The sequence below is a fragment of the Stegostoma tigrinum genome, chromosome 10 (assembly GCF_030684315.1).
Source record: "Stegostoma tigrinum isolate sSteTig4 chromosome 10, sSteTig4.hap1, whole genome shotgun sequence".
NCBI classification, from domain to species: domain Eukaryota; kingdom Metazoa; phylum Chordata; class Chondrichthyes; order Orectolobiformes; family Stegostomatidae; genus Stegostoma; species Stegostoma tigrinum.
This window is the reverse complement of record NC_081363.1, coordinates 85,044,861-85,059,387: the sequence shown is the minus strand read 5'-3', so window position 1 is coordinate 85,059,387 and position 14,527 is coordinate 85,044,861. Positions and strand designations below refer to the sequence as shown.

The 14,527-nt window shown below is 42.6% G+C and overlaps 1 protein-coding gene across 1 annotated transcript in view; it reads right to left on the bottom strand.

Annotated features, from left to right (window-relative positions):
- Window positions 1–14,289, bottom strand: part of heatr4 (HEAT repeat containing 4) — a 61,466-nt gene extending 47,177 nt beyond the window's left edge. The window contains exons 1-4 of the mRNA XM_059649336.1: window positions 13,967–14,289; window positions 11,816–12,703; window positions 5,431–5,609; window positions 2,626–2,787 (exon numbers count right to left, since the gene is read on the bottom strand). Of these exons, the coding sequence (XP_059505319.1) occupies window positions 2,626–2,787; window positions 5,431–5,609; window positions 11,816–12,624 (1,150 nt within the window). The 5' untranslated portion in view covers window positions 12,625–12,703; window positions 13,967–14,289. The remainder of the gene's footprint in view (window positions 1–2,625; window positions 2,788–5,430; window positions 5,610–11,815; window positions 12,704–13,966) is intronic.
- Between the last annotated feature and the right edge of the window lie 238 nt (window positions 14,290–14,527).

Here is a 14,527-nt window from a genome sequence, read left to right as displayed (position 1 = left end):
AGGTCAACACTGATTGACAATCCTCAACTTTATTTTTCAGCCTTTTTTCTATAATCCTTCATCCCTTTACTGATTGAAAATCTGTCTATCTTATCCCTGAATATACTTAATGACCCAGACTCAATGGCCTTCTACTGTAAAGAATTCCACAAATTCACTTTCCTCAGGGAGAAGAAATTCATCCTTATCTTAAATGTGCAGTGAATACATGAACAGGAAGGGAATAGAAGAATACAGACCCTGTAAATGACGACAGTTTTAATATGGAAGGACAAAATGTGTCGGCACAGGCTTAGAGGCTGAAGGGCCTGTTGCTGTGCTGTACTGTTTATTATTTGTTCCAACTCTTTATTCTGAGATTGTCCCCTCAGATGGTAGACTGTCTCACAAGGGGAAATACCCTTTTTGCAACTACCCTTTCAAATCCCCTAAGAAACTTGTATGTTTCAATAAAGTTACCTCTCATTCTTTTAAATTCCAACGAGTACACAGCCAATCTACTCAACTTCCCCTCATAAGACAGTACTCCATATTTGATAACAGTCATAGAGTCAAGAGTTATACACCACGGAAACAGACCCTTCGGTCCAACTCATCCATACTGACCAGATATCCAAAATAAATCAAGTCCCATTTGCTAACATTTAGCCCTTATCCCTCTAAAACATTCCTAATCACGTACCCATCCAGATGCCTTTTATGTGTCATAATTATACCAGCCTCACCACTTCCTCTGGCAGCTCATTCCATACATGCACCACCCCTCTACATGAAAAGGTTTCCCAATACGTCCCTTTTAAAACTTTCCCCTCTCACCTTAAAGCTATGCCCTGGGAAAAAGGCTATTCACCATATCCATGCCCCTCGTGATTTTATAAACCTCTATAAGGTCACCTCTCAAAGGGATATAGGCCAAATGCTGAAAATGGGTCTAGATTTATTTAGGATATCTGGTCGGCATGGACAAGTTAGACCGAAGGGTCTATTTCCATGCTGTATATCTCTACGACTCTATGACTATGACTCTAAAAGTGCATAACCTCACATTTCCCCATGCAATATTCCAACTGCCAAGATTTTTTCCACTTCATTACTTGTCTGTGTGCCTCTGCAACTAAACCACCGTTTCTTTACTAAGTTTGGAAAGAGCAAAACCATCTTGAGTTCTTGCCCCAAATCTCAAATCTTTGACATCTATTCCATTCCACTCAATTTCCTCTAGACTAATCTCAGGTTGAGTCAGATTGTTCACTATTTAAGCTGAGCTTCCGACCTCACATCCCTTCTTTCATAACCTATATCCTTCTCTGCTTTACAACAGTCTCCAACTTCTGGCCTTTTGTGCATCTCTCACTCCCTTCATTAGTGGCAGCTGTCGCTTCAGTGTCTCGGCCTCACATGCAATTTTCTCCCTAATCCCTTCTAATCCTCCATCTCTATCTCCTCCTTAATATCTTCCTTTAAATGCATCTCTGTCCAAGCCTCTGCTCTCTGTACCTAATTTTTTCTCCTTTACCTCAGCACCTGCTTTTTGGGTACACCTGTGATACACCTTGTGGAACTTTTCTATATTAATTGCCACATAAAGCTGCAAGATGTTGACATTGATGATGCTGCATCTGCCACATCCAAAAGTTTATTAATGAAGACAGATGAAGCAGCAATACACCTTGCATTTATGTAACTTTGAACTGTTGTGTACAGCTTTGTTCTTCCCATTTAAAGAACTTTGAGACCTAGAGAAAGGACGAAGAAAGGAACAGTGGATGATCTCAGGCTTAAGATAGACGTCAGGTCTTGGGGTTGGATACCCTGGAGAGGTGAGTTCTGATACATTGTGATTGGAGCAGCCCAGTGGCTCATTGGTTAGCACTGCTGCCTCACAGTGCCAGGGACCCAGGTTCAATTCCACCCTTGGGCGACTGTGCAAACTCCACACAGACATTCTCCCCGTGTCTGCGTGGTTTCCTCTGGGTGCTCCAGTTTCCTCCCACAGTCCAAAGATGTGCAAGGCAGGCAGATTGGCCATGCTAGATTGCCCGAAGTGTCCGGGGATGTGTAGCTTAGGTGGGTTATAATGGTATGGTCCAAGGGTTGGTGTAGACTTGTTGGGCCGAAGGGCCTGTTTCCACACTGTAGGGATTCTATTAAGTATTAACATTACTGGTAATATAGAAATGGATACAGCTTTAGAGTTCAGGTCAGAATTATACTTAAATCAAAGAAGGAACCCTTGAAAGAGGATTTAAGAGATCTATTTGAAAGAAGCTATGAATACACCAAACGTAGGTGAAATTAACAAAAGGTAAGTGATTCTTGGGAGCTGATCAGCTTTGATGAGTCACCAAGATATTTTATGAGGGGGGGGCTCATGAGTGGGCTCCTTAAGGATAACGTAGTGGTGGGGAAGGACTATTCAATGCATGTGGGAGTGAGTCCAGAAAAAAAAAAATCACACAAGGGGGCTAGGCGTGTTTCATCATACCGTAAGCACGGCATTAAGTGGAGCTTCTGACAGGGTTGAAGTCAAAGTTTTCAGTCTTCCCGATGTTGAGGATGTAACTTCTGCGGCAAGACATGACAAGGACCTTAAGTTACTAGCTTGGCTTTTAATGGAGCTCAGACCTGGAGGTGCCTGCTGTTTGTCTTTGTCTCCTTTGTCTTCCAGCCACTCTTCTGGGGGCTGGGGAAAGCGCTCTTGGAGGTTTTTCTGATACTCAGAAAGGTTGTCCATGATGATCCTCTCCTTGTATTTCTCACCACGGTGGTAAACCACGCTGGATGACCCTAAAATATAAAACGTGTAAAATTCAGTGCACAAAGCAACTAGCACATAATGACCAAACATCCCAAATTTAACACATAAACATGAAAAGCCATGAAGAATTAGCTGACTTCTCCAATAGATCAAATACCTACCCAGCACAATATCCAAAGTTAAATCCTGTACACTCTTGTACACTGCCCAGGGCAACATCCTTCCCTCAAAATTTTAACTTATTCCAAAGCCTTATTCTATTTTAGGTTACTTTCAGTTCTTAACCCATGTCTTTCATTACATGAACACTTATCCACTTGAGTGATTTATTCAAACAATGAGCGAGAAATTCCTGTTTAGTAGTGTGATATAAAAAGCAGATGAAGGATGATCAATTCAGAATAGTCACAAAAGAGATGAGGAGTCATCTGTGCAAAGGTATGATCACAGAATAAGTGAGGGGGCCCCTGTTTATTGATGTACTCACAGAATTGTTGAGGATTCATTGAGGGTTTTTGAGGGTTCATTAAACTGGTTTCCCAATGCTGCCACATGCCATCCAGGCACACAGGTTCAAGTCACAGCCCTCACTTTCCACCTTACCAGTCCCCACATCCAAAGGATCATAAGCCACCATGTCCACCATCTCCAGCGGGATACTATCACTAGACACATAGATAGGTTCTTAATTATCAAGGGGATCAAGGGTTATGGGGATAAAGTGGGAGAATGGGTTTGAGGAACTTAGCTATGATTAAATGGCGGAGCAGACTTGGTGGGCCAAATGGTCTAATTTCTGCTCCTATATCTTATGGTCTTATTCGCCTTCCCTCCCATATCAGCATTCCACAAAGACTATTCCCTCTGGAACATTCGGGTCCATTGCTCCTCCACTCTCAAAGACTCCTCACATCAAATGGCACCTTTCTACACAATCACAGAAGGTATAACATTTGCCCTTTTACTTCCCTCTCCTCACTATCCAAGTCCTCAGATACACCTTCCAGGTGAAGTAGAGATATACCTACACTTCATTCAATCTATCTAGGGTATTCGCTGCTCACAGTGTGGTCCCCTCCACACAGCTGAGACAAAATGTAGACTGGGCAACCACTTTACAGAACACTTACATCCTGTCTGCTCCCAGTTGCCTGCCACTTCACTCCCTTGACCAACATTCCATCTGAGAACTGCTGCAGTGCTCCAGTGAGGCTCAGAAGAAGCTGGAGGAACAGCACCTCATTTTCCACTTGGGGACACTGCAGCCTTCAGGACTCAGTATTAAGTTCAATAATTTAGCACATTTACCCACCCCCACACCCCTAGCCCAGTCATGACATAGGCCACTTTCAACACAGCCAACACATTTTCACCTACTATCAGCTTTTCTATCTCCCTGGCCATCCATGCCCTCACTACTTCATCAAATGGATTTCGTGCCAACCTCACGTCTTTCCCTGTTAACACAGCATGTCTGTTCTATTTAAGCAATCATCCAATGTCCTCATTAGTGCCTTGATTGAATCTGTCTCCATCACACTTCCCAGCTCTACATTCCACAAACAAACAATTTGCCGTATGCAAAAGTTTCTTCGCATTACATTTACTTCTTTTGCAAATTACTTTAAATCTGCACCCTCTCCTTTGGATTCTAGATCCAGTCTGAACAACAGCTTCTTTCCTGCTATTATCAGAATTATGAACAGATCTCTCGTATATCAGATACTTTTCAGAAGAGTGGTGTGGACTTGATACGCTATATGGTCTGCCTCCACACTGTAGGGATTCCGTCATGGCACTGGCTAGACCAGTATTTATTTCCCACCCCTAACACTCCTTGAGGAGGCCACGATGTGGAGGTGCCACTGTTGGACTGGGTGGACAAAGTCAGAAATGACATGACACCAAGTTATAGTCCAACAGGTTTATTTGAAATCACAAGCATTTGAGGTGCTGCTCCTTCATCAGGTGAAGTGATGTCACTTCTGCCCTTGAGAAGGGGTAGTTAGTTGCCTGGAATTTGCACCCACAATGCTGTCAGATGGGAAGATCCACAATTCTGCCCCAGCAATACAACAGTGGGAGGGGGTGTCTGAAGCTTGTCCTTCACTGTGATCAGACAATGAGACGGACAATTGAGGAACCCAACAAATGCACCTACAATAGCATTTCTTGGGTTGTTTATGCCATTACCCCTTTTCAGTAAAGGTGCAAAATCTTGAATGAGTCAACACGCAACAGCATTGCCTGGTGCTAATGTTGCTCTCGTCCAATGTTCTGTGTATTGGATTTAAATGGAAGTGCACAACTTGCCACAGGTTTCAGTGTGATTTTACCACAATGAAATAAAATAAAGTTCTAACACACCTCCTGTTGAAAAATTGCACATTATCAGCACAAGATGCACAGATTACACCCAATCCCCTGAACCACAACAGAGTGAAGGTGCAGGAGTTTTCTCCCTTAGGAATTACAGATCAGGGAGGCAGAGGTGTGGTGTGGGGTAGAATGAAAAGGGTTTGGAAGCCTTAGAATCCGATACTGGATTGTCAACTGGTGTTGAATACAAATGAGAATCTCATTATTTAGCAACATGTCAAGAAATGTAGTACTCAGTTTCCTTGCACTTCCTGTAAACAGCTGTTCATGCAGTTCTTAATGTCTCTAATTACCAGTGTATAGATCTTGCTCAAATATATTCTCAGTATAATAGACGTGTTTCCCAAGCTTTGAGCTCAGAATGGTCTTGGGTTTTGTTGGAGGCTCAAAGTGCTTCACTTTCAGGTTGACTGCAGTTTGATTTATGGATCCAGGTTCCTCCATGCCCTCATTCAGGTGAAACCCAGGAACCCTGTGAAAGCCAACCATAGTAACATACTGTTAGCCATAACTGCTATTCATATTGTTATCTTGTCCTGATGCACAGAAATAGCTCACCTCTCCAGCACAGAGCACAAACTTCTGCATGCCTTTGATCAGGGTCAGCGCTTATCCCTCCTTATCCATTAAATTAAACATTGTTAAATTACAGCTGCCCAAACAGGTTAACAGCTAGGAACCAGCATCTAAATCTTTTTCCAATCACATATTTATTTGCTGACCCTGCAGTCTATAAAATATAAACTTCACCTTTCAGGACGTGACAAAGGACAGGGAAATAAATTAGAGTAGATACTCCATGTGAAGAACGAGCACAAGCATGGCCTCCACTAGTGCTATAATTTCTCTGATTTTCCTTTTTGAAGCCAGCTGCAGCCGATAGGCAGCAGCATTCTCACCTGTGAGTCGCTAAATTTCAGGCTGAGTCCAGGGGGCTACAGCACAAAAAACGAAAGTCTGTTGCTCCAGTGCAATACTGAGAGAGTGCTGCACTGTCAGATGTGTCATCTTTTAGATGAGACAACAGGACCCCATTTGCTTGCTCAGGTAGATACTCAAGAACTACTTTGAAGAAAAGCAGCTTCCCCTGGTATCCTGGCCAGTACTTACATGATGGTGATGCTGAAAGCTCCATGAAGACTTAAGGATAGCATGTGTTGACAGTAATAACCTCTCAAACATGTTTCACTTGAATGAATTTACACTGCTGAGGTCACTGCAGCAATTTATTAATAATATTCAACTTTATGAGCAGGCACAATTGTCCTAATGTCGCCAATTAGGACAAGTATTATCCAAAGGAACAAAAGTGGGATGACAGTACAAAACAGGGACAAGGGTCACAAGAGACAAAACAGGTTCAAGCTAATCCCAGTGTCAGAGCCTAGGATTATGAGCAAAGACACAGTTGCGTTGATCAGCCTAGAATGACTACTCCTGAGTGACATATGCAGTTGTAGACAATATAGATGAAAATGTAAAAGGTAATCCAGACAGTACTTTAAATTCTCTGACACTGATTTCATCCAACTGACTGAATGGGCTGTGAAAGCAGACATAAATGTTAACTTATGAAACATGCACATGGAAAGCTAAAATCTGCAGGACTATGGGGAAGGATTTGAGTGGATTAATTGAATTGCTCTTACACAGAGCTGGTAGAGCACAACATGTTGCTCCACTACACTGTGATTCTATGTCAAAAGTACCTCAGTGGTTGACGGTCATTCCAAGATTCTGGAAAGAGCCGTACAAGTCAAAGTTTATTCTTGCCTACAATCTCTCCTTGAAGGTCTAAGCTGACAGTCAAAGACTGCCTTTGAAGAAAACTGCTCACCTACAGGTCCAGAATCAGATTCTCCAGCTTCATGAATGTTTCACTTATATAGTGAAAAAGGCAGCTCTGCAGTAACCTCATTTTCCGAGCGCTCGGGGGCTGAGAAAGACGTAACATTAGAGAAAGGCCCAGGCCATTCATTGCTGTTCACCGTGATGGTTGGGAAAGGTACAAGCTAGAATATATGGTATGGAAAGAGCTGAGAAAGATTTCAACAAAGTTTTGGGAAGAGGCCTTCCAATCCCTTCTCATGCATGTTCTGCCACTGTGCCGTCCAATGTCAGGCAGTGTACCAGAGGGAATCATTCAATACACACAGACACACACAAAACCCAACTCACTGTCAGACAGACCTTCCCAAGAATCACGAAGAGACATAACTCACTCAACTGGATCAAACACAGTGCAAAGGATATCACAAGGGTTGAAACAAATAGCAGAGGACATGAGAAAAGCAAACATAAATGGGGGCAATGCTATAAACAGGTTCTTAAAGGAATGTTGTTTGTTCCACATCCCAACATTCACACAGCCACGATCAAAATTCAAAACCATACCTTCCTCATAGAAATGGGAATATGAAGCCATTTAACCCCTCAATTAGGTCTATTTCTTAATCCCATCTGTCTTAATCTGCCTTAACACACTAACCTAGGAAGAAAATTTTATCGACTGGTGTGGAAAGCTCCAAATGATCACACTCCGCAAACCTTTTATGTGAGTGACAGAGAGAATTCTACTTTGTGTGAAAAAGTCCTTCCTGATTTCACCCTTAAAGAAACTAACTATAACACCGTGGATCCTTGTTTTGGATTTCTTTACCAGAGGAAATAGTTTCACTATGTACTCCCTATTGAAGCCTGCAATCACGTGCAACATATAGATCAAATCATCTCTCAACCGTCTACATCCAACAGCATACTAACATAGTATGTGCAACCGTGCCTCTCATCAAGTACCCTACTTAGTTTATAGTGCATTCTCTTCAAAGTCAATATATTCTTTATGAGGTGCACTGCCCAGAACCAGCATCCTTATCCAAATCAGACAAGGGACAATATTCGTTGCCAGGGTTGCTCAGCATACACACTTTCTAGGTGAGATGATCAGTGGTCTGCTAAGTTGGTGATGCCCCACTTCAGCTGACCATGCCTAGAGGCCTTCGTATCGCCACCAAGTGAGTTACAGCCGTCTGAAGATCCAGTTTAAGAACGACGCAAGGACCCTGTGAGACAGCAAGTAAAATGACAGAGCTGACAAATAAGTAGGGTTAATGGTAGAATTGCATTTCAGAACACAATTGCTCAGACCAAACAGAGGGAACGTGGATTTCAGGTAATGCCTCAGGTAGTAGCAATGCCAAGTTATTATATATTATATAGCATTGGTTAGACCTCAGCTGAAGCATCACATTTTATTGTGCCACAGCACTTTTAGAAAGACGTCAAGGCCTTAAAGATGGTACAGAGGAGATTTATGCCCAGAATAGGAAACCAGTTATGTGGAGGGGTTATGTTGTTCCCCTTTGAACAGAGGAGAAAAAGGTAAATTTGCCAGAGGTGTTTGAACGGTTAGGTATTTTGATAGAATGGATATGAAGAAATTGTTTCCAGTGGTAATGAGGGATATAACATAATAGCAAAACAACTCAGGGAGTTTAGTTTTAATACACTAGGATACCCTGAGAGGGCACGATTAGCACATAGTAGGTTCAAAGACCTCTTGGAATGTTTGCAGCAAATTCTCAAAGAGGAGCATGAACTGCAAGAGGTCATTGCATATATTGGTACCAATGATATAAGTAGGCAAAGGGATGAGGCCCTGCAGAGTAAATATAAGCAGAAAGTTAAGCAGGAAGTCAAAATGCAGAACCTCAAGGGTAGTAATCTCTGGATTATTCTTGGTGCCATGCGTGAATTAGAGTAAAAATAGGACAGTAGAGCAGATGAATGTATGGTTTAGCAGCTGGTGCAGGAGACAGATTTTTGGATCATTTGGAACTCTTGTGGAGCAGAAGTGTCCTGCAAAAGTGACCTGCTGCATGTGAACTGGAGGCGGGACCAATATCCTCGTGGGGAGATTTGCTAGTGCTACTCAGGAAGGTTTAAACTAGTCTGGCTGGGGAATGAGGCCATAAGCAATAATAAGACAAGAGAGAAGTTGAGGTTGGTACAGAAGTTAAAGACAGCAGGTTAAATACACAAGGCAGGCAACCGCACAACTAAAAATGTGAGGGAAGACTTATAAATTAAACTGCATTTATTTCAATGCAAGATGCCTGATAAGTAAGGCAGATGAATTCAGGGCATGGATGGGAACATGGGGCTGGGATAACATAGCTATTAAAGAACATGTCCAAGGGAGGGAGAGGACTGACAGCTCAACGTTCTCAGGTACAGATGCTTTAGAAAGGATCAGAAGGGAGTCAAAAGAGGAGTGGGAATAGCATTTTTGATTAGGGAAAACATCACTGCTTTACTTAGGATATTCCTGGGGATTGTCCAGTGAAGCTTTATGGGTGGATTAGGGGCAATTAGAGATGGGCAATAAATGCTGGCTTGGCCTCATCCTGTGAATGAATAAACAAAAATACATTTGGGCAAGGTCAATTTTGATGGTATTAGAGAGTCAAAAGTTGACTAGGGGAGGCTGTTCACGGATAAAGGGATGTCTAGCAAGTGGAACGCTTTTAATAGCAGGATAAGGAGAGTTTGGGGACAGCATGTTCCTGGTAGCGTGAAGGGCAAGGTTGGCAGGAGTAGGAACACTGGATGACTAGAGATATTGAGGCTCTGGTCATGAAAAAGGAGGCATTTGTCAGGTACAGACAGCTGGGCTCAAGTGAATCCCTTGAGGAGTATACAGGGCATAAGAAAATCAGCAGGGCTAAAAGGGGGACGAAATAACTTCGGCAAAAAAGGTTAAGGAGAATCCAAAGGGATTCTACAAGTTTATTATGAGAAAAAGAGTAACGAGGGAAAAAACAGGGGCCCTTAAAGAACAACAAGGCCACCTATGTGTGAAACTGCAGGAGATGGGCAAGATCCTAAACAAATATTTCGCATCAGTGTTAGTGTGGAGAAAGACGTGGAAGGTAGGGAACTCAGAAACATAAATAGCAATGTCTTGAAAATGCCCATTTTAGAGAAGACAGGGTCCAGGAGGTCTAAAATGCAATATAGCTAAATCCCCAGGACCTGATCAAGGGTGTCCCAGGACATTGTGGGAAGCTAGGGAGGAAAGTGCAGACCATCACCAGAGATATTAGTATCATCGACAGCCAAGGTAGAGGTGCTACAAGACTGGAGGGTGGCTAATGTTGTGTTTTTATTTAAAAAGGCTGCAAGGAAAAGCCAGGGAACTACAGAGCAGTGAACGTGATGTCAGTGGTGGATAAGTTGTTAGAAGGGATTCAAAGAGAATCTACATGCATTTGGAAAGGCAAGGACTGATTGAGGAGAGTCAGCATGGCTATGTGCACGTGAAATGTATCTCACAAACTTGACTCTTTTGAAGAGGTAACCAAGAAGATAGGTGAAGGCACAGCAGTAGACATTGTCTACATGGACTTCAGCAACGTTTTCAAAGAGGTTCCACATGATAGATTTGTCAATAAGGTGAGATCATATGGGATCAAGGGAGAGCTAGTTAATTGGATACAAAATTGGCTTGATGGTAGGAGACAGAGGGTGATGGTAGAGGGCTGTGTTCAGACTAGAGGTCTCTGACCGTGGTGTGCCACGAGGATTGATGCTGGGTTCTCTTGTCATTCGTCATCTATATAAACTATTTGGATGAGAATATAGAAGACATTGTTAAAATTTGCGGATGACATCAAAATTGGGTGCTACAATGGACAGTGATGAAGGTTACCTAAAAGTACAACGGGATATTGATCAACTAGTCCAGTGATCTTAGAAAAGGCAGATGGAGTTCAATTTAGATAAGGCTGTGAGGTGTTGTATTTTGGTATGACAAACCAGGGCAGGATTTAATGGTAGGGCCTGGGCAGTGTTGTTGGACAGACAGACCTAGGGCCTTTATCGGTCAGAGCTTTGAATATAAGAGTTGGAACATATTGTGAAGGCTGTACAAGGCATTGGTAAAGTCACATTTGGAATACCATGTTCCCCTCTGATCACCCCGCTACAGGAAGGATGTTATTAAACTGGAAAGACTGCAAAAAAGACTTACAAGGATGTTACCAAGACTGGAGGGTTTGAATTACAAGATGTTGGATAGGCTGGGACTGTTATTGCTAGCATGTTTGCGGGGTGAACTTATAGAGCTTTGTAAAATCATGAGAGGCAATGATAATGTGAAAAGCCAAGCTCTTTTCCCAAGGGTAGGAGACTCCTAAACTAGAGGGCATAGGATTAAGGTGAGAGAGGAAAAATTAAAAAGAACCTGAGGAGCAACTTTCTCACCTAGGGGGTGATGCCAGAGGAAGTGGTAGAAGTGAGTTCAATTATAACATTTAAAAAAGACATTTGGACAGGAAAGTGGATAGGAAAGGGACATGGGCCAAATACAGGTAAACAAGACTAATTCAGTTTAGACAACCTGATAGGCATGAACGAGAAGGGCTGAAGGCTCTGTTTCCATGCTATATGACTCTATGACACTATTCAGCAGGGAGCTAGCCTTAAATCGAGAATATTTGCAAGGCTTCAGAAAAACAATGAATGGCTCCTTTAAAATGTGAGCAAAGGCATGATTGACAGTACCTTCTATAATGCAAAATGATATAACTGCAACAAAAAACCAACACAGTCACCTGTGGATTGTTACACCCATCAACTAGGAAGATCACACTGGGAGTTTGCGCTGGATATCAGTACCTGTAGTATGTAGTCAGTGGAGTCTTGGTCTCTTTCCTAACTACACTCACAACGGGTTCTTCAGCCTTGATTTGGTCGTACAGGTGGAAATCACTGGCAGTCATGGTCTCATCCTCTACCAGGGCATGGGTGTAGGCAGAGCCGTAACGGTCCTGCAGAAGTTTGCTGAGCCTGGCGCGAGAAGGGCCCCTGGGCATCTGCTTGGTCACCAGCCACTGTGCTGTCCTCTTGCTCATTTTCTTCACCAGGCACTCATCCCAAGGCTCATTCAGTTTGCTAACACAATCTTTTGACCCTCTCTCGGGAATGTCTCCCCATTGCTTCACTGATGGAGCCTGCAATGCTCCTGCCACAAGACTGCTGCTCTCTGGCACGCGGATCACTTCAGCAGAGATGGCGTCCTTGTGCAGATGGCTGGGTGCTGATCTCCGATCAGGGCAGTCTGTGGTCCATGCAGCCCACTGACCTTCCGCCTCCTTCTTGGGCACCTGGCGTAGAGTCTTAGGGTGGTGTGAAATTCGCTTCAAACGGCCAGGCCTGCGGGGAGGGTGATCTTTCACCTCTTGGGGTGGGACAACCTCAAAGAGATTGAACAAGTTTCTGCCATCTGTTTCCTTGAAAGGGACACGGTAAAACAGCATGGAGTTAACTACATCCTGGGAGAATTTCAAGTTCAACGATGCATTTTTAATGTATTGCCTGTGCAACTGTTGCCTGTACTTGCACTGGGGAAGAACATCCTCTTTTAGAGGGAGGGTGGTCTTCCAATTCTGGCTGGTAGCAGGAGGCTTCAGTGTCGGGAGGTCCATAGTTTAGTTTGCTAAACTCATCGAAACCCGGAACACTGGGACTTCTTCACAAAGAATTCAAATTTCAATCTATTCACATCTGCAAGTAGAAATTTAATAATAACCACATTATTGCACAGTAAGTGAATTCTGACATCAGACAAGTAATGCCAAACCTAGATGATTTTAAGATCTGCCATGAGTATAGAATGAGTGAACCATGGTGAGTGAACTGTGTCTAGTGAACATCTCTTTGCTCATTTCCCTTCATTCTTTCACTCATTCTCTTCCTTTCATTTGTCATTTCCCACAGTCTCTAATTCTCCTTTCCCCATTCAAGCTCCCTCTCTCTCTGGCTCTCCTTTTCACTCTGTTCCTCATAGGAGTTGTCACTTTTGTGGATTTATAAAAAACAATTTTCCAACTGTGGTCTGGAATTTGGTGAGAGAGCAAAGCAAGGACAACAAAAAGTCTTACTGTGGGTGATATTCATTCTTTTGAGCTTAGATGGGCATAGTTATGAGGATTATGTGTAAGAACTTATTTTAAAGGTTTAAATATTGCAAGAGTTTAAACTTGCAGTCTGAGAGTCACACAGCTTGGGCTTTCTGCCAAATGCATGCAGGGTTGCATCCCAACTGGTACTGATATTGCAAAATAACTCATTATTATTGATCCAGATACTAAGGCCCAGCTGCAATTTATCTGCTACTTCTTTGGAACAAGCAGACTTTGAATAAATTGCCAGATTGCAACTAAACATAATGTCCTTTCCTTTTCCTTTCGAAGTATTAAACTTTTATTTTATTACGTTACTATAATTTTATTACTTGTGTCTTAGTTAAGTCAAAAGACATTTTGGAGCTTGGAACTGCAGGGCAGAAGTGAGATTGAAAAGGTGGTCCTATTTGAAGGGAAATGACAGACAGCTGGTTTAGTCATTGAGTGCAGTGTTCTAATTGGACCATAGAACACTATAATATCCTGCCTTCGTCTGCTAAAAGTGCTCACTATTTCTGTAACATCCTTGAGTGCAATGATAACGCTGTTTCTTCATTGCAAACATCCTTCTTAAACCTTACTCTCTGTATTCTCCACCGTCACTTAACTGCAAAGAGCTCGCGGCTCTTTGTCAATAAGATCAAAACAATTGCATCAGCTGACCCCGTCATGACCCCTTACACTAGACCACTAGGCCAAACACCTAACATTTTTTCCCCCTATACCTCCCTGTCATGCCCTATCCAAACTCATCTGGTTAATGAGATTAATTTCCTGATCCATCTACCCTATTTCCATCCAAGCTACTGCGGATCCGACTTCACCATGTGGTTGCCATATTAGCCAATAAATGTTTTCTTACTTCAGCTATCATCTCACTCTCCTCCAAATCTGTTGCCACCAACCATCTCCTCAGATAAGCTTGGCCGTGTTGCCTTTTTGTTGTACAATTCTTATTGGAACATACAAGGTCCTGAGGAAATCTTACTGAAACATGAGATTCTGAGGGAGATTGAGAGGGTAGGTGTTGAATATTTTTTTGAATGAATATTTCCCCTTACTGGGCATTCTGGAACTAGAGGGCACAGTTTAAAAATAAGGCACCTCCCTTTGCTGTCATGTTAAATAAGCTGAATGTCCTATTCCTGGTCCTGGTTTCTTATGATCTAGTCCCATCTTTCCAGGAATTCTGTTTAAATCCTTCGATCAGGTTTCCATGATTCTGATAAAGATGAACATTCACCATCTTTTACTTGTCAGCCTGTCTGCAACTTACGACAAACCTTTCTGCTCTCCACTAGTGTTCAACACATTTGGGGCTGATTTTACCTGGTTCCATTCTTACCAAATTATACTCAGAATATAACTTACACTACTTTCTCTTCCTGGACCACTGCATTCTGGTGTCAGTGAAATTTCTACC